At 44.5% G+C, this 23359-nt stretch overlaps 1 protein-coding gene and 1 long non-coding RNA gene across 4 annotated transcripts in view; one reads left to right on the top strand and one right to left on the bottom strand.

Annotated features, from left to right (window-relative positions):
• Positions 1 to 23359, bottom strand: part of OTOA (otoancorin) — a 111877-nt gene that overhangs the window by 3328 nt on the left and 85190 nt on the right. For 2 of the 3 annotated variants that reach the window (XM_056536572.1, XM_056536574.1), the window contains 6 exons: positions 23188 to 23290; positions 17356 to 17485; positions 10660 to 10847; positions 10418 to 10573; positions 2629 to 2771; positions 776 to 912 (listed from right to left, as the gene is read on the bottom strand). In XM_056536572.1, the coding sequence (XP_056392547.1) occupies positions 776 to 912; positions 2629 to 2771; positions 10418 to 10573; positions 10660 to 10847; positions 17356 to 17485; positions 23188 to 23290 (857 nt within the window). The remainder of the gene's footprint in view (positions 1 to 775; positions 913 to 2628; positions 2772 to 10417; positions 10574 to 10659; positions 10848 to 17355; positions 17486 to 23187; positions 23291 to 23359) is intronic. The other variant, XM_056536573.1, reaches the window with a different exon arrangement.
• LOC130285241 (uncharacterized) lies at positions 858 to 23356 on the top strand. Its single transcript, XR_008847304.1, has 3 exons — positions 858 to 963; positions 17205 to 17391; positions 23233 to 23356. It is a non-coding gene; the product is annotated as an uncharacterized LOC130285241 (long non-coding RNA).

Genomic DNA, 23359 nt, shown 5'->3' with positions numbered 1-23359 from the left:
GCGGCGGTCCCGAACAGCCTGACTGAATAGCCGGGTTAGTGCTTACAGGACACCGGGAGGGACCTTACCTACCTCCTCGGTGTCTTCTCCGTTCAGGGATCCCCTGTATGGCCGGCGCTCTCCTTCCTCGTCATCACGTCGTCGCGTACGTGCGTCGGCGTGTGTAACGACGTGATGGCGGCGACGGAGAGCAAGGATACCCGGCCGACAGCAGAGACGTTCCGGAGCGACGGGGACACAGGGACAGCGATGGAGCGACATCCAGGGCAGCGGTGACGGGTCCGGAGCGGCGGGGACACGTGAGTATTACCTCCTATGCAGTGGTCTTCAACCTGCGGACCTCCAGATGTTGCAAAACTACAACTCGCAGCATGCCCGGACAGCGTCCGGGCATGCTGGGAGTTGTAGTTTTGCAACATCTGGAGGTCCGCAGGTTGAAGACCACTATTGGGTTCAAAATCTTTATTTTTTTAGATTTTGCACCTATAAATTGGGTGCGTCTTATGCGCCTATAGGACGAAAAATACGGCATATTTATTTAATTTTTTTTATTGTACACAAAAAATAAACTATAACACAAAATGTTACAATAGTCTCCTGTTTTTCTGGAAATTGGAGAACGCCAGATTATCAATGTATTCTGCGTTGGGGACATCGCCTGAATTATCAGAAGTTTGGAATTATTAGTTACCGGATTATTGGCATTTCACTGTACAACAATTTCCATGAAAGCGGTAAAAGGAAACATAGAGCGCAACGTCTACATTTATTTCACCTGTTATGTAGCCAACGTCATTCAGAACAAAATGGCTCCACTTTTCAGTTTTTCCATAAATCTTCTCTGTCCTATTTTTAAAAGCTTGTAGGATTCTTGGACTACAAGGGAATGATCCAATTCTTGAAATAATTGAACTAAAGAAAATGAGAAAAAATCATCTGATAGTTTACATCATAATGTCTAAAGTAAGTATATATATAAGTTCAATTCTTAAAATGGCACCAGAGAGCTATAAAGATCAAGTATAATGAGTATATAATAACATTTAACCATCCTATACATGGCCAATATAGAAGGAGATTTATCAAAACCCGAAAAGTTGACCAGAGGTCTTTTTAATAATTAAAAAAACAATCTTATTGGTTGTTATTGGTTATATGGGCTACTGGTCAACTTTTCCTCTACACAGTTTTGATAAATCTCACCCATTGTGCATATATTCCAACAGTAGCTTCACCTATATTTGTAATGTACCATAGTTGGGGATTATTATGCTATTGTTTCATAGATATGATTAAATGGGCACTGTCACTTTAAAAACTTTTTCTATGTCCAAGAGACATGTCAAAAGTCTTGATCGGTTGGGGTCTCTGTGTTAGACCTAGCAGCAGGGAAGAGAAGTGCTGAGCGAAGCTGTTCTCCTGGTTGTATCTAATGATCAGTAGGGGTTTGAACATATAGGCCCAAATTCATTGAAATGTGTGAGAAAAAATATAGTGATTTTCCCATAGCAACCAATCCTAGCTCAGCTTTCACTTTACCACAGCTCGTAAACTGAGCTGTGATTGGTTGCTGAAGGAAAATCACTCTATTTCTTCTTTCACGCAGTTTGATAAATCTGGGCCATAGACCATAGTGGGAGGGGGGGGGGGGCATTATATGGGAGTCGGAGTTCAAATCATTTTTAACGGTGGAATCCGGTTGAATGAATGGCGGGGCTCCGATAGGTGGTCTAATGTAGCTATATGTCTATACAGTGTGGAGAGGATAACCAATTTTGCCATCTTAGGTGGAAAGATTCATTCTTAGCGGATAATAATGCTAATATTTTTTCAAAAGAATAGGTTTTGTTTATTTTGTGTATGACTGCAGTTAGTTGAGGGATATTGGGGGTCTTCCAGTGTGATAAAAGAGTTGTTTTGGCTATTATGCAGACAATGGAAAAAAGGTCCCTGTAAGAGGGTGGGATATGTGCCATGTCCAAAAACAGCAACACAAGTTGGGGGGACTAAAGAACCGGGCAGGGGAAAAGAGATGATATCAATTTTTTGCAAGCCACCCAGAAAGGTTGTATTCGGGGGCAACTCCAGAGAATATGTAGTAGGGAGCCTTTATGACCGCATTGCCTCCAGCAGTCAGAGTGAAATTCCACTGTAATCTGGTTTTAAGGGCACTTTCAATATGTGAGGAACATTGGAACGCCTTATATATTTGTCTAAAAGAGGCACACCAGTCATTCTCGGTAAATGATATACCAAGATCCCTTTCCCACAGTCTGGGAGGATAATGTTTATGAACGTGTGTCATCATTTAGCGAAAATGATAATTTAATGATAAGAAAGTGAATGGAGAGGTGACTGGTAAAGATTTTGAGGGACAAGGTGCATGGTGATCAGCGTCTGCAGCTGATCAGCAGAGTTGCCTAGAGACCCCTACCAATATAATATTGATGGCCTATCCTATGGATGCGCTATCACTTATGTAGCTTTGGAAGACCTCGAATGCACATGCTGAATGGGAAAAAAGAAATGAGAACATACAGATTGGTAAAGTCATCATAGAATATTGAATGTGCATGCACAGACCGCACAAGTATGGTATGACCTTCATAATCCTTTAGGACCACATACCTAAACTCCAGTGTGTTCATCTGCTCGATCTGCTCAGCATCAGCAGCACAAACACTGCATCCCAATCCAGCCAGTTCAAAGCTCTTCAAATCTTTCATTGATTTTCCGGAATCATTTAAGAAACCATTAAGTATGGACTTTGCCTGTAAATTATAATAGATAACTAATAATGATGTTTATAAACATGAATGTACATTAAAATATTGTCATCTTGAAGGGTTGGGCCCCATTCACACCACATTTTTAAAGTATAAGAGCAACATACCTCAAAATGTGATGTGAATGGGGCCTTAAAGATCTAGATCAGTTCCCCAATACAAGGCAATAAGATAGCCCACAAAAAGGTCTAAAGGATGGAAAAGGTTAAACAATAGTGGACCGTGCTGGTCCGTACATTTAATATTAAACTTCAAGCATTCAAATTGTCTGCTATATTCAAGATACAGAACCTCCTAAAAGGGGTTATCCAGTCTTACAAAATGTTATCCTCAGGATAGGCTAATAATACACTGCTCAAAAAAATAAGGGGAACACTTAAACAACACAATGTAACTCCAAGTCAGTCACACTTCTGTGAAATCACACTGTCCACTCCGGAAGCAACACTGATTGACAATCAATTTCACATGCTGTTGTGCAAATGGAACAGATAACAAGTGGAAACTATAGGCAATTAGCAAAACACTCTCAATAAATGAGTGATTCTGCAGGTGGTGACCACAGACCACCTCTCAGTTCCTATGCTTTTTGGCTGATGTTTTGGTCAGTTTTGAATGCTGGCAGTGCTTTCACTCTAGTGGTAGTATTAGATGGAGTCTACGACCCACACAAGTGGCTCAGGTAGTGCAGCTCATCCAGGATGGCACATCAATTTGAGCTGTGGTAAGAAGGTTTGCTGTGTCTGTCAGCATAGTGTCCAGAGCATGGAGGCACTACCAGGAGACAGGCCAGTACATCCAGAGACATGGAGGAAGCGGTAGGAAGGCAACAACCCAGCAGCAGGACCGCTATCTCCACCTTTGTGTAAGGAGGACCAGGAGGAGCACTGCCAGAGCCATGCAAAATGCCAGTGCAAAAATGTGCATGTGTGGTATCCCGGTACAGGACTTTGTCCTGTCCCTTGTCTAAAGTCCCCTCAGCTAGAGTCCCTTCATTTCTATAGGCCTCTCCTGCAGGGCTTACCCTTGGTCGCCTCATGTAAAGTGTGTTTATATTTATTTAATGTATAGAAAATATATGTACAGGACCTTAGTGGTCACATGATGTACAATTGTGATGTATAAAATGTACAAGGACCTTAGAGGTCATGTGATGTACCCAGAGTTCACTGGGTTCATAACTTACAGGTTTGCTGACCAATGAGCTTTGTCCAGCCCCTTATTATATAAAGGGCTGTAGCCACTAAATTCTCTCTCTTAGTTCCTGATTATCAAGCAAGCACAATCAACTCAGCAGAAATCTCAATTCATCTAGGCCCAAAGCCTAAGAACCTGCAGCTACAAAACGTGAGTTACCAAAGCTCAAACTACCAAATCCTGTGTGACTACTATCAGCTCAAATATTCTAAAATAGTAGCACAGTGGCTAGCATCAAAAGCTCTTTGCTTCCAAGTCCCAGCAACCTGTGAGGAACCTGTATCCCGGTTCACTCTTGAAAAGATTGTTATGTTCAATACTGTTGCATAAAATCTGCAAGTAAAGTTTCTTCAGTTTACTTCATAAAATCTGCTGTGGACATTCCTTTATTTTTCCCTGCTGTTTGTGGGACAGTTGGCGGTAGGAACATTAGTATTGAGGAAACTTCACCCTGGAGTCACGACATTTAAGCGTTAATACCACCAGACCCTACACTACCACTGCAACACCCCAGTCACCGTTACTCTCCTGGTTTACCACAACTCTTTTGGCGTCTTACGAACAGGATACGGGTGTGTGCCTAAAAGAGCTTTGCTACCCTGATAAAAGCCATAGTCCTCCCCCTATTCAGAAATGTGCTTTATGAACTGAGGTTTTAGTCAGTTTTGAATGCTGGCGGTGCTTTCACTCTAGTGGTAGCATTAGATGGAGTCTACAACCCACACAAGTAGGTAGCGCATGTAGCGAATACAATTGCGCCCAAAAGTGTACGGAACGTTACTGTTGAGATTGTGCTTAGCTGGGGCGCAAGAAAAAGTAAGGGGGGTGGTGAAGATTGTCTTTCTGTGGCCATGTGCAAAATTTGCAGCAAAGCCATGCTGTGCTCTCCACTGCAACGAGTACCTGAAAAGGTAAAAAATTTACCAGAGAAGCACGCGAAAATGTCCCGCGCTGGTCTGCGACCCGCCCCTGGGCGTGGACACCAAGTACACGTTGCAATTCCGAAGTGGAACTGTAATCTTCTACTTGTGTTTGCCGGGGGACAGGAAGTCAGAGCTGCACCGATGATGTCCTTCCGGCTGGCGGCCATCTTGTGGGAGCCCCATATAAAAGAAGCCACGCGGCCAGAACTCAGTCTGGAGTTGGCAGCGAGGTGCACAGACAGTGCTTAGCCCAGTGCTACACGTGAGGAGAGCAGCAAGATGGCGCTTGAGCAGAGTAAAGTTGCCGCGGCCGCAGCGCAAATTTTCAAGGATCTTGTCGATCGCTTGCAGCGGTTGTCCATTGGGGCCGAGGAGGCCTGCAACCTACCACCACTACCCGAGGACAACGAGTGGCCGGCTACCCCGGAAGGGGCATCACCTGGGACATCGGAGACGGCATCACCGGTGAGACTGTCCCCTCACCACCGGACATGGGGGTCCTGTGCCGAGATCCCAACAGAAGACTCAGATGTGAGTACCCTGGTGGAAACCGCTTTCTCTTCCTCATCTAGCCCAGAGAGGTCGGTCCCCTTGTCCCAAGTCACCCTGCCTAGCGCAAAATGGGTGTTCCGCGACGACCCTGAGCTGAATCAATAAATGTGGGACCATGTTCTTCCCCAGCCAGGGTAGTCTCATCCACCGGTCCCCACAGCTCAGACAGAAAGGGCCCACAGGGAGACAGAAATTAACAGCATAATTGAGAAGCTAAAGGCTGAACACAGAGAGCGATATGGGCCAAAACATCTCTCATATGAAGACAGGGTGGAGCAGCAGAGTGATACCAAGAGGTTGGAGGCTCTGTACATAAGAATGCTGGATTATCCACGAGAGGGTGAAGCACCCTTAGAGCGCAGACGCGGCACAGTGGTCAAGTTTGACAAGGCCAGAGGCTTCAGGACCCTCCTGGACTGCCGACACAGTGGGACAATCTTAGTTAACTGGAGGGCCGTGCAACGGGACTATCTGCCCAAAAGTTATTAATCCCTGGAGCGAGGGGATATTGTTGAAAACACCCCAGTCAAAAGTCTGCAGGGTGAATGGGCTTCAGCAGTGACAAGACCAAAGAACCCGGCACAAATTCCCTTCACGTACTTCCTTTCGGACGACTGGGACGCAGATCCCCACGGAATCGGGCCGATGAGGCTGCTTAAAACAGCCTGTGAAGAGGAGGAGTACAGAGCACCCATCATGTACCCCAAGTATTTGCCGTAGTCCTGTTTCTCTGCAGCAGCTCTAGCAGAGGATGTGCCCAAGCCTACTCCCTCTGAGGAGGTGAGGCCTAAGCAGCAGGCACCAACAGATGTGCCTAGGCCTACTCCATGCCCGGAGGTGTGGCCTGACCAGCAGGCACCAACAGAAGTGCCGCATCCTACTCCACCCAAGGAGGTGAGGCCAGATCAACCGGCACCAACGTGGTACCAGTGGCCTCAGCGGCTGCTATTTATTTTGTAGTGAGTGTTAACCCCTCTGTTTCACAGTCAAAGCTCACCAATGTTTCATGGGACACCTCTATTCGTCCCCTGAGAGAATCCCAACCTCGTGCTCCTCGCTACATATCCCAGAGCAGGAAGCACGCTGACAGGCGAGGTTGGGAGTCAAGAGGATACCCCGTTTAAAGTCATTAGTTTCTTTTGTTTGCTTACCATTAATTCTGTGATACCCCAGTACCTTTGTTTCTCTACAGACTGCTCTGTTCCGGATGTAACCTGTTCAAGAAGAAGTGCCTGGCAGGACTATGCCAAGAAGTTACCTGTTCAGTAACGTAACCACCTAAGCTTGTGCCTGTCCCCAGGCCGAGAGACTCCATGCCTGAGGAGATCCTTGTAAGTTTATGCCCGGCTTCCGTACAGCCGTGATGTTTTTGGACTCATAACGTAGGTGGACTGCTGATCCTTGCGTGTCTGTTTTTGTAAATATCCTCCTAGTAATCTATTTTTGTGCATAAAATGTTGCACCCTACAGCAGGTAAATGTTACCTGAATGCATCAAATGTTGTGCTGCTATGAAGTAGCCCTTGTGTTCTAATAAATAAATGTCCGTTATTATAAAAATGTCAAACCAATGTAAATGGTTATTGTACAGAAATATCCATTTCCTGTACACAAAGTATCTATTTTTTTTTTTTCAAGTGTTATACTGTTTACTTAGAGGTGCCCTCCCACAAATAGTGTCACCCTCCCCAAGGAAACATTCCCATCAGATATCAAGACTGACTCTATTCATTCACTACAGTGTACATATAGTACATTACATGAACTTACTTTCATAGAATCCAGTACACATAACTTAAAAAAAAAAAAAAAAATATATATATATATATATATATATATATATATATCTCACAAAAACAAAAACTTAAGCCTTAGGCACTGTAACTTGCTCTACCTCTGTTATGCTCTACCACTGTTATGCACTAATGTCATGCACTAAAATGTTCTTTTGTCTTTTACGTGTTCAGGATGCTCTTCCTGGCCAGAAGGTGCTCCTGTAGTTAATCAAAAAATACACGTATCCAGAAAGGTAACATTATGTTAATTGTTATCTAGACCAGAGTTCTAGGGGTAAGTGTGTAGTACCTATAGACCCTAGTAGCTAAGGCATTGGGCAGAAAGCCTCAGGCAACCCAATCCGCAACCAGTGTATAACTCTAGAGAATAAATATGTGGTATAATAAATATTTGGTATAACATTTGCTATCTGTCAAAGAAAAAAATAGTGAGATCTGTTAGAGTGTGTAGAAGCATCACCGTTATTATACATACTTCATCGTTAGAGATTAAACAGTCAAAAATCTGTCAGTCAAAAGTCCGATATCCTTAATATTATGCATAGTCAATAATGCATATTCTTATATGCTAAACTGAAAAAAATATATAAAAAACCCAAGGTGATATCATCCTGTTTATGGAATCCTGTTAGTGAAAATAGTACTAGTATTGTTTCATCTTTATAGAGTATTATATCTTGTTTATAACTTGTTTGCATGTAAATTTTGGAGCTTATATGGACATTTCACTATGCACAAAGACTATATACCATTATTCATCTACAGCCTGAATATGGACATTTGCATTTATGCTCAGGACTGCATCCGGCCCTATGGCCATTCCGTTCCTCTATCCTAGGGGACGTACGTCGAGAACGACTTATGTCAAGTAAGGGGGTTTGTGGTGTCCCGGTACAGGACTTTGTCCTGTCCCTTGTCTAAAGTCCCCTCAGCTAGAGTCCCTTCATTCCTATAGGGCTCTCCTGCAGGGCTTACCCTTGGTCACCTCATGTAAAGTGTGCTTATATTTATTTAATGTATAGAAAATATATGTACAGGACCTTAGTGGTCACATGATGTATGATTGTGATGTATAAAATGTACAAGGTCATGAGATTTACCCAGAGTTCACTGGGTTCATAACTTACAGGTTTGCTGACCAATGAGCTTTTTCCAGACCCTTATTATATAAAGGGCTGTAGCCACTAAATTCTATCTCTTAGTTCTGGATTATCAAGCAAGCACAATCATCTCAGCCGAAATCTCAATTCATCTAGGCCCAAAGCCTAAGAACCTGCAGCCACAAAACGTGAGTTACCAAAGCTCAAACTACTGACTCCTGTGTGACTACTATCAGCTCAAATATTCTAAAATAGTAATGATAATGAAGAGGATAAGGAATGAATCGCACTCACCATTGAGATGTCCCAAAGAAACCGATCCTTTATTGCATGGATGGTAATAGCAGCATGTTACAGAAGAATAAACTTCATGCAGCGGGGAGTGAGAGCAGCCGCTCTCGAGACGCAGGGGTACACAGGTGGGTGGCAACTAGTTTCGCGTCAGCCGACGCTTCTTCCCGCCAGGTGTATTCTAAAATAGTAGCACAGTGGCTAGTATCAAAAGCTCATTGCTTCCAAGTCCCAGCAAACCTGTGAGGAACCTGTATCCCGGTTCACTCTTGAAAAGACTGTTATGTTCAATACCGTTGCATAAAATCTGCAAGTAAAGTTTCTTCAGTTTACCAAATAAAATCTGCTGTGGACATTCCGTTATTTTTCCCTGCCGTTTGTGGGACGGTTGGCGGTAGGAACATTACTATTGAGGAAACCGCACCCTGGCGTCATGACATTTAAGGGTTAATACAACCAGACCCTACACTACCACTGCAACACCCCAGTCACCGTTACTCTCCTGGTTCACCGCACGTGTCCACTCAAATGGTCAGCAACAGACTCCATGAGGGTGATATGAGGGCCTGACGTCCACAGGTGGGGGTTGTGCTTACAGCCCAACACCGTGCAAGACGTTTGGCATTTGCCAGAGAACTCCAAGATTGGCAAATTCACCACTGGTGCCCTGTGCTCTTCACAGATGAAAGCACTTTCACACTGAGCACATGTGACAGACGTAACAGAGTCTGGAGACGCCGTGGAGAATGTTCTGCTGCCTGCAACATCCTCCAGCATGACCGGTTTTGCGGTGGGTCAGTAATGGCGTGGGGTGGCATTTCTTTGAGGGCTGCACAGCCCTCCATGTGCTTGCTAGAGGTAGCCTGACTGCCATTAGGTACCGAGATGAGATCTTCAGACCCCTTGCGAGACCATATGCTGGTGCAGTTGGCCCTGGGTTCCTCCTAATAAAAGACAATGCTAGACCTCATGTGGCTGGAGTGTGTCAGCAGTTTCTGCAAGAGGAAGGCATTGATGCTATGGACTGGCCCGCCCATTCCCCAGACCTGAATCCGATTGAGCACATCTGGGACATCATGTCTCGCTCCATCCACCAACGCCACATTGCACCACAGACTGTCCAGGAGTTGGCGGATGCTTTAGTCCAGGTCTGGGAGGACATCCCTCAGGAGACCATCCGCCACCTCATCAGGAGCATGCCCAGGTGTTGTAGGGAGGTCATACGGGCACGTGGAGGCCACACACACTACTGAGCCTCATTTTGACTTGTTTTAAGGACATTACATCAAAGTTGGATCAGCCTGTAGTGTGGTTTTCCACTTTGATTTTGAGTGTGACTCCATATCCAGACCTCCATGGGTTGATAAATTTGATTTCCATTGATCATTTTCGTGTTATTTTGTTGTCAGCACATTCAACTATGTAAAGACGAAAGTATTTCATATGATTAGTTCATTCATTCAGATCTAGGATGTGTTATCTTAGTGTTCCCTTTATTTTTTTGTACAGTGTATTAGTTTGCTTGACAGCAAGCAGTGATCTTGAGTACCATGAGCTGTTGAGTAGCCTGCAGTGACTGAAGAGACCCAGCACAGCACAGCAGACTGAGGAAGGAAGTGAATGCATAGTGAAAGAGGCCCAGCAGTTGCCTTGGACACTCCCCTTCCTTAGCAGTGGATGTCAAACTGAGTGAGCAGCAGAACAGAAGGATCTATGAGCCAAATACAGAAGCTAGACATATAAAACAATGCCAGAACCCTACGCTGCACATACCTGTAGAGGAGTCCATTCTGTCTGCTGGGTGAGTGCAGACACCATATCTGTAGAGTGTAGGTGAAGCTCATGTAACTCTCTGACACTCAGAGCGGTGGCTATACGTCCCAGCACTGTCATGTGATAACTTCTCCATTCTGACAACGGCCCCCACACCTTGGAACATTCACAAGTGCATGTCAAAAAACTTTACAATCTTATCATCCCAATCAATTTGACAATATGAAGCTTTATCACTATACCAGTTTGGCCTTTTCCTTTAAAACAAATAGCTGAGACTGATTGAGACTTCTTAGAACCCCAAGGATGTGAACACATTTGGCGAAGGTGTCTACGGTCATGCACTGCAACTCCTCAGATGTCCAGAATGCATTGGCCTCACCCAGTACCATCACTGTCCCAGCAGATGGCGCTCTGATGCCTATACAATCTATATGTAAAAAAACATGAACATATTTGATTGCATAAGTGTTACTTAGGTAGGTAGTCACCGACTGATCATATACTGTATATTTCCATGGATACATCTGGTTGGATGGTTTTAGTGAACAGAATAGCCCAGAGTAGTATTTGGCTAAGCACCAAACACTTATTCATTTAGAGAGATCAGGGCTTTTACTTTTTCGAAAGATCAAGTTAGCATACTGTAGCCTGTGCAGTGGGAATCATCAGCATGATAAATACATACCGTATTTTTCGCTGTACAAGACGCACTTTTTCTTCCCCAAAACTGGGGGGAAAAAGTCGTGCGTCTTATACGGCGAATACACCGCGGCGGTCCCTGCTGCCATCAACGGCCGGGACCCGGGGCTAATACAGGACATCACCGATCGCGGTGATGCCCTGTATTAACCCTTCAGACGCGGCGATCAAAGCTGACCTCCGCGTCTGAAGGGAAAGTGACACTAATCCGGCTGTTCAGTCGGGCTGTTCGGGACCGCCGCGATTTCACTGCGGCGGTCCTGAACAGCCCGACTGAATAGCCGGGTTAGTGCTTACAGGACACCGGGGGGGACCTTACCTGCCTCCTCGGTGTCTTCTCCGTTTAGGGATCCCCTGTATGGCCGGCGCTCTCCTTCCTGGTCATCACGTTGTCGCGTACGTGCGTCGGCGTGCGTAACGACATGATGACGGCGATGGAGAGCGAGGATACCCGGCCGGCAGCAGAGACGTTCCGGAGCGACGGGGACACGGCGACAGCGACGGAGCGACATCCAGGGCAGCGGTGACGGGTCCGGAGCGGCGGGGACACGTGAGTATTACCTCCTATGCAGTGGTCTTCAATCTGCGGACCTCCAGATGTTGCAAAACTACAACTCCCAGCATGCCCGGACAGCCAACGGCTGTCCGGGCATGCTGGGAGTTGTAGTTTTGCAACATCTGGAGGTCCGCAGGTTGAAGACCACTATTGGGTTCAAAATCTTTAATTTTCTAGATTTTGCACCAAAAAATAGGGTGAGTCTTATACGCCGGTGCGTCCTATAGGGCGAAAAATACAGTAGTTATATATGGGTGCAGAATTGGTTACAAAATCAATAGGAAGGAACTATATGACAATCACCAAACACTGTTGGATGGCAGAGGGCCCATATACAGTTCCTGCACCAGGGCCCACAGGCCTTCAGCAACGTTCATATCTTCATTTTCTGGTCCCTTGACTGGGAATTTACTGTGAATGTATATCCTAGCCAGATACAAAAACATGTTCTTTTTTCTAATCTGTTTCTATTTTCTGATTATACATTTTTTATAACATTTTCTGGCAAATTATTATGAGGGCTTCCATCTTGCCTGAGCTGCTTTTAACAGGATTTTAAGACATGTCTTACAGTAAGCCCCATAGACACAATAGTACGGCCCAGACCCTATTCAGTACAGTGGGACAGTTTTCCAGGAATCCTATGTCACCTGTGTAGGTCATTGTTTAGGGAGGTTAAGATGATGAACTTTCCTATCTATCTAGTGGTGTCACCTTTCATTGATGGAAAGTGTTCAGTACAGAACATGAAGACTCAGCTTATTATTATTATTATTATTAGGCCTAGTGGGCAGAATGAAAACAGCAAGATTTCAGGATTATTTTAGATAGATAAGAATTAGAAAAAAAAACATATTCAAACAATAGGTACATTTTCTGATGACACATTCCCTTTAAATGGCTATTCCAGCTTTGAACACATATACACAGGATAAGGGATAAGTGTCTGAATATGAAGAGATCAAACCACTGGGACCTCTCATAATCTTGAGAATAGGAACCCGAGTCTCACATCAGAATGGAGTGGCAGCTCACACATGTGCTCCATTCTCTATGGGTGCTGGAGATAGCAGAATACAGGAGTTGGCTCCCATAAACAATAAATCGAGCAGCCTTGCTCCATTCTGACAAGAGACTTAGGTACCTATTCTTGAGATTTTGGAACGATCAGCAGTACCCCTCCACGATCTGACATTTATCCCCTAACCTGTGGATAGGGGATCCATGTTAGAGGCTGGAATACCTCTTTAATGTGTCCCTATCATTTACTAAAATTATCGCTATGATAAACAAAGTTGCACTGACTCTATTGCTTTCTAAAGTGTCCCTGTCATTTAACAAAACCTTTGACATTTCACAGAGACATGTCAAACATTTTGATTGGTGAGGAAAATGTTCAGACCCCCTTTAATTGTTAGAACACTCAAACCCCAACGAATCACAACTTTTGACATATCTCTGTGAAATGTCAAAAGTTTTGTTAACCCCTTCATGACCCAGCCCATTTTCACCTTCAGGACCTGGGCATTGTTTGAAAATCTGACCACTGTCACTTTAAACATTAATAACTCTGGAATGCTTTTACTTATCATTCTGATTCCGAGATTGTTTTTTCGTGACATATTCTACTTTATGTTAGTGGTAAAATTTCACTGATATTTGTATCCTTTCTTGGTAAAAAATCTAAAAATTTCATGAAAATTTTGAAAATTTTGCATTTTTCTAACTTTGAAAGTCTCTGCTTGAAAGGAAAATGGATATTCCAAATAAATTACATATTGATTCACATATACAATATGTCTACTTTATGTTTGCATACAAAAATTGACGTGTTTTTACTTTTGGAAGACACCAGAGGGCTTCAAAGTTCCGCAGCAATTTTCCAATTTTTCTCAAGATTTTCAAAATCGTAATTTTTCAGGGCCCAGTTCAGGTTGGAAGTGGATTTTAAGGGTCTTCATATTAGAAATACCCCATAAATGACCCCATTATAAAAACTGCACCCCCCAAAGTATTCAAAATGACATTCAGTAAGTGTTTTAACCCTTTAGGTGTTTCACAGGAATAGCAGCAAAGTGAAGGAGAAATTCTAAATCTTCATTTTTTACACTCGCATTTTCTTGTAGACCCAATTTTTTAATTTTTACAAGGGGTAAAAGGAGAGAAATCACCCTAAAATTTGTAACCCAATTTCTCTCGAGTAAGGAAATACCTCATATGCATATGTAAAGTGTTCGGCGGGCGCAGTAGAGGGCTCAGAACGGAAGGAGCGACAATGGGATTTTGGAGAGTGAGTTTTTCTGAAAGGGTTTTTGGGGGGCATGTCCCATTTAGGAAGCCCCTATGGTGCCAGAACAGTGGACCCCCCCACATGTGACCCCATTTTGGAAACTATACCCCTCATGGAATTTAATAAGGGGTGCAGTGAGCATTTACACCCCACTGGCGTTTGACAGATATTTGAAACAGTGGACTGTGCAAATGAAAAAATTTATTTTTCATTTTCACAGACCACTGTTCCAAAAATCTGTCATACACCAGTGGGGTGTAAATTCTCACTGCACCCCTTATTACATTCCGTGAGGGGTGTAGTTTCCAAAATGGGGTCACATATGGATATTTATTGTTTTGCGTTTGTCAGAACTGCTGTAACAATCAGCCACCCCTGTGCAAATCGCCTCAAATGTACATGGTGCACTCTCCCTTCTGGGCCTTGTTGTGCGCCCCCAGAGCACTTTGCGCCCACTTATGGGGTATCTCCGTAGACAGGAGAAGTTGCATTACAAATTTTGGGGGTCTTTTTTCCCTTTTACCTCTTGTGAAAATGAAAAGTATAGGGCAACACCAGCATGTCAGTGTAAAAAATTTATTTTTTTACACTAACATGCTGGTGTAGACCCCAACTTCACCTTTTCATAAGGGGTTAAAGAAGAAAAAGCCCCCCAAAATTTGTAAGGCAATTTCTCCCGAGTACGGCGATACCCCATATGTGTCCCAAAACTGTTGCCCTGAAATACGACAGGGCTCCAAAGTGAGAGAGCGCCATGCGCATTTGAGGCCTGAATTAGGGATTTGCATAGGGGTGGACATAGAGGTATTCTATGCCAATGATTCCCAAACAGGGTGCCTCCAGCTGTTGCAAAACTCCCAGCATGCCTGGACAGTCAATGGCTGTCCGGCAATACTGGGAGTTATTATTTTGCAACAGCTGGAGGCTCCGTTTTGGAAACAGTAGCGTACCAGACGTTTTTCTTTTTTTGGGGGGAGGGGGGGCTGTGTAGGGGTATGTGTATATGTAGTGTTTTTTACTTTTTATTTTAGGTTAGTGTTAGTGTAGTGTAGTGTTTTTAGGGTACAGTCACATGGGCAGAGGTTCACAGCAAGTTTGCCGCTGGGAGTTTGAGCTGCAGCGCAAAATTTGCGCCATCTCAAACTTGCAGCACTCACTGTAAACCTCCGCCCATGTGAGTGTACCCTGTAAACATCCAGCTGTTGCAAACTCCGAGCATGCCCTTTAGCTGTCCGTGCATGCTGGGATTTGTAGTTTTGCAACAGCTGGAGGCACACTGGTTTGGAAACACTAAGTTAAGTAATAAACTTTCAAGTGTTTTGCAACCAAACTTAGTGTTTCCAAACCAGTGTGCCTCCAGCTGTTGCAAAACTACAACTCCCAGCATGCATGGTCTGTCAATGCATGCTGGGAGTTATAGTTTTGCAACAATTGCAACAGCTGGAGGCACTGAGGTAGGAAACGGACAATGTTTCCCAACTAGTGTGCCTCCAGTTGTTGCAAAACTACAAATCCCAGCATGCCCAGACTGCCCAGACATGCTGGAAGTTGTAGTTCGGCAATATCTGAAGGATCTGATGTTGCCGAACTACAACTTCCAGCATGCTTGGGCAGTCTGGGCATGCTGGGAGTTGTAGTTTTGCAACATCTGGAGGTCCACAGTTTGGAGAACACTGTATAATGGTCTCCAATCTGTGCTCTTCCAGATGTTAGAGAACTACAACTCCCAGCATGCCTGGACAGACTGAGCATGCTGGGAGTTGTAGTTTTGCAACATCTGGAAGAGCACAGATTGGAGACCATTATACAGTGGTCTCCAAACTGTGGACTTCCAGATGTTGCAAAACTACAACTCCCAGCATGCACAGAAAGCCAAAGGCTGTCTGGGCATGCTGGGAGTTGCAGTTTTGAAACTCCCAGAGGCAGCAGTGAGATCGCTTTACGGCGATCTCACTGCTACCAATGAAGATGCCGCCCTGCTGCCGGAAACTCACCTCCGGGACGCAGCGCCGCTGGGACCGCCTGGAGGACTCCGCTCGCGCCGGGACCGCTCGGGACACCGCATGGCCGGGTAAGTGACGCCGGGGGACGGGTCAGGGACACTTAGCAGATCGGTGTGTGTCCCGATCCCCTTGATCGGGACTCACACACCGCACTGCTAAGTATTCTCATAGCGAAACGCTGCTATCAACTAGTCAGATTTGATTAGCTGATAGCAGCGATCCCTGGGGGGGGGGGGGGGGGGGAATGAAACCCCCCCGTGGTCGCATGGTAAGATGGCTGGGTATCAGTGATAGCCACCATCTTACCGGGCGCTGCGGGATGCCGCGAGTATCGGCAAAAATGTTCATGACATACCTGTATGTCATGGGTCGGGAACACCTTGCCACCCATGACGTACAGGTATGTCATAGGTCGGGAAGGGGTTAAAGGGGTACTCCGGTGGAAATTTTTTTTTTTTTAATCAACTGGTGCCAGAAAATTAAACAGATTTGTAAATTACTTCTATTAAAAAATCTTAATCCTTCTAGTACTCGTACTTAGCGGCTGTATACTACAGAGAAAATGCATTTATTTTTGGATTTCTCTTTTGTCACAACCACAGTGCTCTCTGCTGACACCTCTGTCCATTTTAGTAACTGTGCAGAGCAGGAGAAAATCCCCATAGCACACATATGCTGCTCTGGACAGTTCCTAAAATGGACAGCAGAGGTCAGCAGAGAGCACTGTGGTTGTGACAGAAGAGAAATCCAAAAAGAAAAGCATTTCCTCTGTAGTATACAGACGCTAATATGTACTGGAAGGATTAGGATTTTTTTAATACAAGTAATTTACAAATCTGTTTAACTTTCTTGCACTAGTTGATTTAAAATAAAAAAGTTTTTCACGGGTTTACCCCTTTAAATGACAGGGACACTTTATAGAGCAATAGAGTCAGTGCTTTTGGTCATCATAGTGATAATTTTGGTCACTAGATGTCATGAATAAGGATGACTTTGATCTACACCATGATACAAGTGACACAGTTCCAGGTGTAATCACTTTTTTGGGAACATTAATGGTTCTTGTAAAAAATAATTTGTTGTTACCCATCACAAAAGGTTAGGTGCTATTACATATTAATGTAATAGAAAATTTTAAAAATGTAGACATTTCAATCATGTAGAAAGAAAACTAGATTTTTATGATCTTTCAGCCAAGTCTCAGAACAGGACCTCATCAGAATTCTTCTCTTTTAGATCTTCATTATCAATGCTATTAGATATCCGAAAAGACATTTGTCTGCCGGTCGGTGAACAATGAGGCTTTTGAATACCAAGGAGAAGAAGAAAGATTGCATGCTTATGACGTCTGCAAAATGTGACTAACACGCAGGATAATAAGCTTTACCTGCTGTCTGGTCAGGCTCAGATATGTTGGCACCAGGTAAGTGAATGGAATGGAATAATCCTGATAGCATCTCCTCACTCTGAGCAATGCCGGCTGCTGCTGATACAATCTCTGATACCAGCTTCTGGAACTAAACACAAGTTAGGAGAAAAGGGTACACATATGAAATGTCATATACACCAAGTCTCAGGAAAGGAAACTTGCATCTATTCAGCTGACCGGGTCATGACATTTGCAAAGTTCTTACACGTTTAATTTTGGAACATTTAGTCCCCACCTACCGATATGTGCTGAAATTCTGAGGAAACTGAGGCGTACAGAAAATGTAGAAAACCTTTTCCAGCAAATTGCTGAAAATTACCATAATTAAAATCTAGATTCCTTCTAAATACTGTCATTACCTCATTGCTTAATTAATTGCTTCATGAGTTCTGCTCAGGCTGTGTTCACACATCGCAGTTGTGTCACAATAATGCCATGATTTTTTTTTTTTGCATCAGTTTCTGAAATCATGACAAAAATGCCATTGTTTTATAACAATGAGTGCAACAAAAATTGCAGTGTTACTGCTACAGAACTGTACGGACACAGCCTTATGGTCACCTTATTGCTAGTTTACACAATAGATTTATCAGACCCGTCATAAAAATATTATGGAGGAGATTTATTAAAACCTGTGCAGAAGAAGAGTGGTGCAGTTGCCCATAGCAACCAATCAGCTAGCTTCTTTCATTTTTAAAGGGCCTGTGAAAAATCAAAGAAGCAATCTGATTGGTTGCTATGGACAACTGCACCACTCTTCCTCTACACAGGTTTTGCTAAAGCTTGCAACACTCACGTTTCAGGAGACAGGAACACAGGTGGATGTGGAGCCGATGGACCTGTGTGGCAGATGACTTGGACCGTACCAGGGAGCGGAGTCTAAGGTGCAGCTGGTTGCTACCCCTGGCACGGCTCGACCACACAGGCGGCTGAGGAGATGCAAGGCACAGGAGGGATAAGACAGCTTATACTCAGGCTAGCAGAAGGTCAGGGCAGGCGGCACAGTAGCGTAGTCAGGACGTTGCAGGAGGTCAGTAGACAGGCGGCAGAGGAGCAAAGTCAGGTCACAGAGCAAAGGATCAGATACACGGCAAGGCAATAACAGGAATGCTTTCTCTCAGGCTCAAGGCAACAAAGATTCACCAGGGAAGAGAGGAGGGTGGAGGAATTTAACAATGAGCCACAGGTGAATTACACTAATAAGTGCACTGGCCCTTTAAATCTTAAAGCTCCAGCGTGCACGCGACCTAGGGGACGGGGACATGTGTGCCGGAGCAGAGAGGCAGAGGCCGGAGAAGCACCAGGTGAGTGATGGACGGGGGCTCGCATGCCGGCAGCAGCAGGTAACGGGACCTGCGTGTGCGGCCGGAGCGCATAACGTAACAACACCCCCCCTCTCCCTTTGGTCTCCCCCTCCATTTACGAGTCAGGAAACTCCTGAGAAGGTCACAGGCTAGGATATTCTCCTCAGGCTCCCAAGATCTCTCCTCAGGACTGTAACCCTCCAGTCGAGAATTGTTTACCTCTAAAAGTTTTTGTAGCAAGAATCTCTTTAACCTTGTCAGAAGATCCGGAGACAGGTGGGGGGACAAGATTCTTCTGAGAAAACCGGTTTATGACAAGAGGCTTGAGAAGAGAGATGTGGAAGGAATTGGGAATATGTAACGTAGCAGGTAAACAGAGTTTGTAGGATACAGGGTTGATTTTTTGTGGAATCTGGAAGGGACCAATGTAGCGAGGACCGAGCTTGTAAGAGGGGATCCTGAAGAGGATGTACTTGGATGAAAGCCACACCATGTCACCAGGAGAGAAGGACGGAAGAGGTCTTCTACTTTCATCCGCTTGCGCCTTCAGCCTGGGATAACGATTGTCGGGTCTGTTGCCAGATGGTAGAGAACTCACGGACCAGCTCATCAACAGCAGGTACACCAGAGGAAACTGGGAGAGGAAGAGGAGGATGGAGATGGAGTCCGTAGACAACAAAAAAGGGGGACGACCTTGTGGACTTGGAATCCTTATGATTATATGAGAATTCAGCCCTGGGGAGAAGGTTGACCCAATCGTCTTGACGAGCTGAAACAAAATGCCAAAGATAAGTGTCTAGGATTTAATTAACCCTCCCCACCTGACCGCTAGACTCAGGGTGGTAAGCCAAGGAGAAGTCCAGATTGATGTCTAGACGGTTCCAAAGGGCTTGCCAGAACTTAGAGACAAACTGCACACCTCGATCCGAAACGATATGCTGAGAAAGACCATGTAAACTAAAGACATACTTCGCCATCTGTGGGGTAGAAGGAAGACCTGGTAGAGGAATGAAATGAGCCACCTTGGAAAACCAATCTACAATGACCCAGATGACAGTGTTATTATGAGATGGTGGCAAATCGGTGATTAAATCCATGGCGATATGCGACCAGGGAGTCTCTGGAATGGGTAAAGGCTGTAAGAGTCCTGCAGGTCTCTGTCGAGGAGTTTTGTCACGGGCACAAGTTTACCAGGAACGAACAAAATCAGAAACATCACCAGTAGTGCCGGGAGATAAGAAGTAGAGTCTTGCGTATTCCAGCCTGCTGTCAAGGAAGAATGACCCAATTTCAGAACCTTGCGTCTCAATCTGACAGGCACAAATGATTTCCCTGGAGGAACTTGCTGAATCTCGGCAGGAGCGGCAGGAATCAAATGGCCAGGAGGGATAATATGCCTAGGTGTGGAGTCCACACCAATGACGTCAGACGACCTGGAAAGAGCATCAGGCCCGAGTAAGAATGGCACCCGCTCCAATAGAAGAGGCATCAACCTCCAAAGCAAAGGGCCTCTCCAGATCAGGTCTTGTAAGCACAGGAGCAGAGGCAAACACAGACTTTAAATGGAAGAAGGCCTCTTCAGCCTCTTGAGGTCAAGATTTAGGATTAGATGCCTTCTTTATGAGAGCCACAATTGGAGCAAACAAGGATGAAAAATGTGGGATAAATTGACGATAATAGTTTGCAAATACCAGAATGTGTTGAATAGCACGTAGGCCCGAAGGACGAGGCCAATCCAATTCTGCAGATGATTTATCTGGATCCATCTGCAGGCCCTGATGAGAGACAATGTAGCCAAGAAACGGAAGACTAGATTTCTCGAACAGGCATTTCTCCAGTTTGGCGTATAGGTGATTCTTCCGTAGTCTCTGAAGAACCAGACTAACATGAGTACGATGCTCCTGTAAGTTGGAAGAGAAGATCAGGATGTCATCTAGGTATACGACAACATAGGTGTAGAGAAGATCACGGAAGATATCATTGACAAACTCTTGGAAAACGTCTGGAGCATTGCAGAGACCAAAAGGCATTACGAGATACTCAAAATGTCCGTCACGAGTATTGAAGGCCGTTTTCCATTAATCTCCATTGCGGATATGAATGAGGTTATACGCTCCGCATAAGTCCAACTTGGAGAAGACCTTGGCACCACGTAGATGATCAAAACGTTCGGAGATAAGAGGGTAACGGTTCTTGACCGTGATTTTGTTAAGTTCCCTGTAGTCAATGCATGGACGGAGTGAGCCATCCTTCTTCTCTACAAAGAAGAAACCTGCTCCAGCAGGAGAAGAGGACTTACGGATAAATCCCTTTTGGAGATTCTCCTGGATATACTCAGCCATGGCTTTAGTCTCAGGAACCGATAGAGGGTATATCCTTCCACGAGGAGGAGTGGTACCAGGCAGAAGATCTATAGGGCAGTCGTAAGGACTATGTGGAGGAAAAGGCTCAGCCTGTTTCTTGCAGAAAACGTCAGAGAAATCTTGGTAAGGTGCTGGCAGGCTAGGTAAAGGAGGAGGACGAGAAACAATTTTAGACTGAACTGATTGGAGGCAAAGATTTTGACATGATTGTCCCCAATGAATAATCTCGCTAGTTTCCCAATCCAGTTGCGGAGAATGGTGTTGCAGCCAAGGAAGGCCAAGAAGAATATCTAAAGTACAGTGTGGCAGAACATAGAATTCAATCTTTTCTTTATGCATTACTCCCACTTGCATGACGAGAGATTCTGTACGGAAGTGAACCATACAGTCCAGATTTTGTCCATTAACAGAGGAGATGAACAAAGGCTTGGCAAGCCGAGTAAGGGGAAGATGATACTTGTGGACCAAAGAAGCATCAATAAAGTCACCTGCTGATCCAGAATCCAAAAATGCTGCAGCGCTGAAGGAAGACTTGGCTGAAGCGAAGACTTGTACAGAAATAGTTAAGTGAGGAGGGGTAGTATTCACACCTAGGGATGCCTCTCCCACGTACCCTAGGTGCTTGCATTTCCCAGATGCTGTGTACTGTCCTTGAGGAAGTGCTCCGGGCTACCACAATACAAGTATAAATTCTCACTGCGTCGTTGTGACCTCTCCTGTTGCGCAAGACGAAAATGATCCACTTGCATAGCCTCCACGGAAAGAGGCGCAGGAAACTGAAGAGGTGGACGTTGAAACACGGGTGCCAGACGAGTATATCCCTGTATTCGGGCAGGTTCCCTCTCTAAGCGCAGTTCTTCCTGTCTCTGAGCAAAACGCACATCAATGCGAGTGGCCAAGTGGATAAGTTCAGACAAAGAGGATGGAGGATCACATGCTGCAAGGCCATCTTTAAAGGGGTAATCCGGTGCTTAGACATCTTATCCCCTATCCAAAGGAAGCCGGGGCAGGAGAAGCACAAGGTGAGTGACGGATGGGGGCTTGCATGCGGGCGCATCCCGCGATGTGAGTCCCAGCACCGCCGGCAGCAGCAGGTAATGGGATCATGAGCTCACGGCCAGAGTGTGCTGCCGTAGCGCATAACATAACAAATCTCCCCCATATGTGTTTAATTTTGTGACCACCACTTTATCAGTAATGAAAAAGACTGGAAGGTTTGTCATAGTCTCCTCTCACTCAAAGGGAAACAGTAGTCATAGTGAAAAAGTAGTCTAATCTGCAGCCTACATAAAATGGTGTTCTGAAAATTCTGTAGCCTGATAAATAATGTGGGAACATATTTTGTAACCATTGTTTACTTTTATAATTTCAAGGTTTAGTGCTCCTTTAAGGTCCTTATGTTTTAATAGACAATGTCATTTTAACAAACTTTACATAGATCAATAGTGCAAATGAATAAAAGCAACTTTGTAATATATCTCATAAAACAAAAATGCTTCTTTCTTCTGTTATCAACCTCCACTCCCTGGCTGATAAACTCATTCACTCTGAGAATCAGCTCAGCCTTGTCCTGTGTCTGCAAGACAAGCAATACAAGTCGACAGAGTGAGGAGGGCAGAGCTTTTCCCAAAAGCTCTTGGAAGAACTGCAAATTATATATATAGCATGCAGAGCAGAAATCTGCTGAAATATACAAGTTATATAATGGGCAGAAATAGTTTGGCTTCTCATGTACATACATAGGGCAGCTTATCCTGAAAGGTACATTAAAAAAAAAAAGAATATATATATATATATATATATATATATATATGATTATGGGTGGTGGATTTCAACATGACTGATGTATTTTTGTTTTAGGAGAGATATGCCACCACTAGAGGCATCTACCTGCATCTTAATCCCCTCTTTCCTTTCAGAACACAAGCATCTTTGGTTGAGCTAAACATGTGTATGTATGGGGCTATCAGGAGAGACATCTATCCAGTGTATGGCCAGCCTTGGGCAACATATTTGGCATTATAAGACTCAGATAGGCACTCTTCGTCTAGCATACACTATGCATATTTAGATATTAAGTATTTAAAGGAGAACTCTAATTTTAAATCATGCTATCTACGTACAGTAGGTACCTTCCCAGTTATAATCATTATCTCCTCTTTCGACAGGAGATTCCAGAAAGGTGCCATATCTTGAACTGTTTCAGACGTCCAGTTTAATGGATTTCTACAAAAAACGAAGATACTCTGATAATATAGCGAGACAACGTGTCCTATCTGTGGACACAGAGCTGAC

The sequence above is a fragment of the Hyla sarda genome, chromosome 8 (genome assembly GCF_029499605.1).
Source record: "Hyla sarda isolate aHylSar1 chromosome 8, aHylSar1.hap1, whole genome shotgun sequence".
Classification (NCBI taxonomy): domain Eukaryota; kingdom Metazoa; phylum Chordata; class Amphibia; order Anura; family Hylidae; genus Hyla; species Hyla sarda.
Note: the sequence above shows the minus strand (reverse complement) of the source record. Positions and strands in the feature narration are given on the sequence as shown.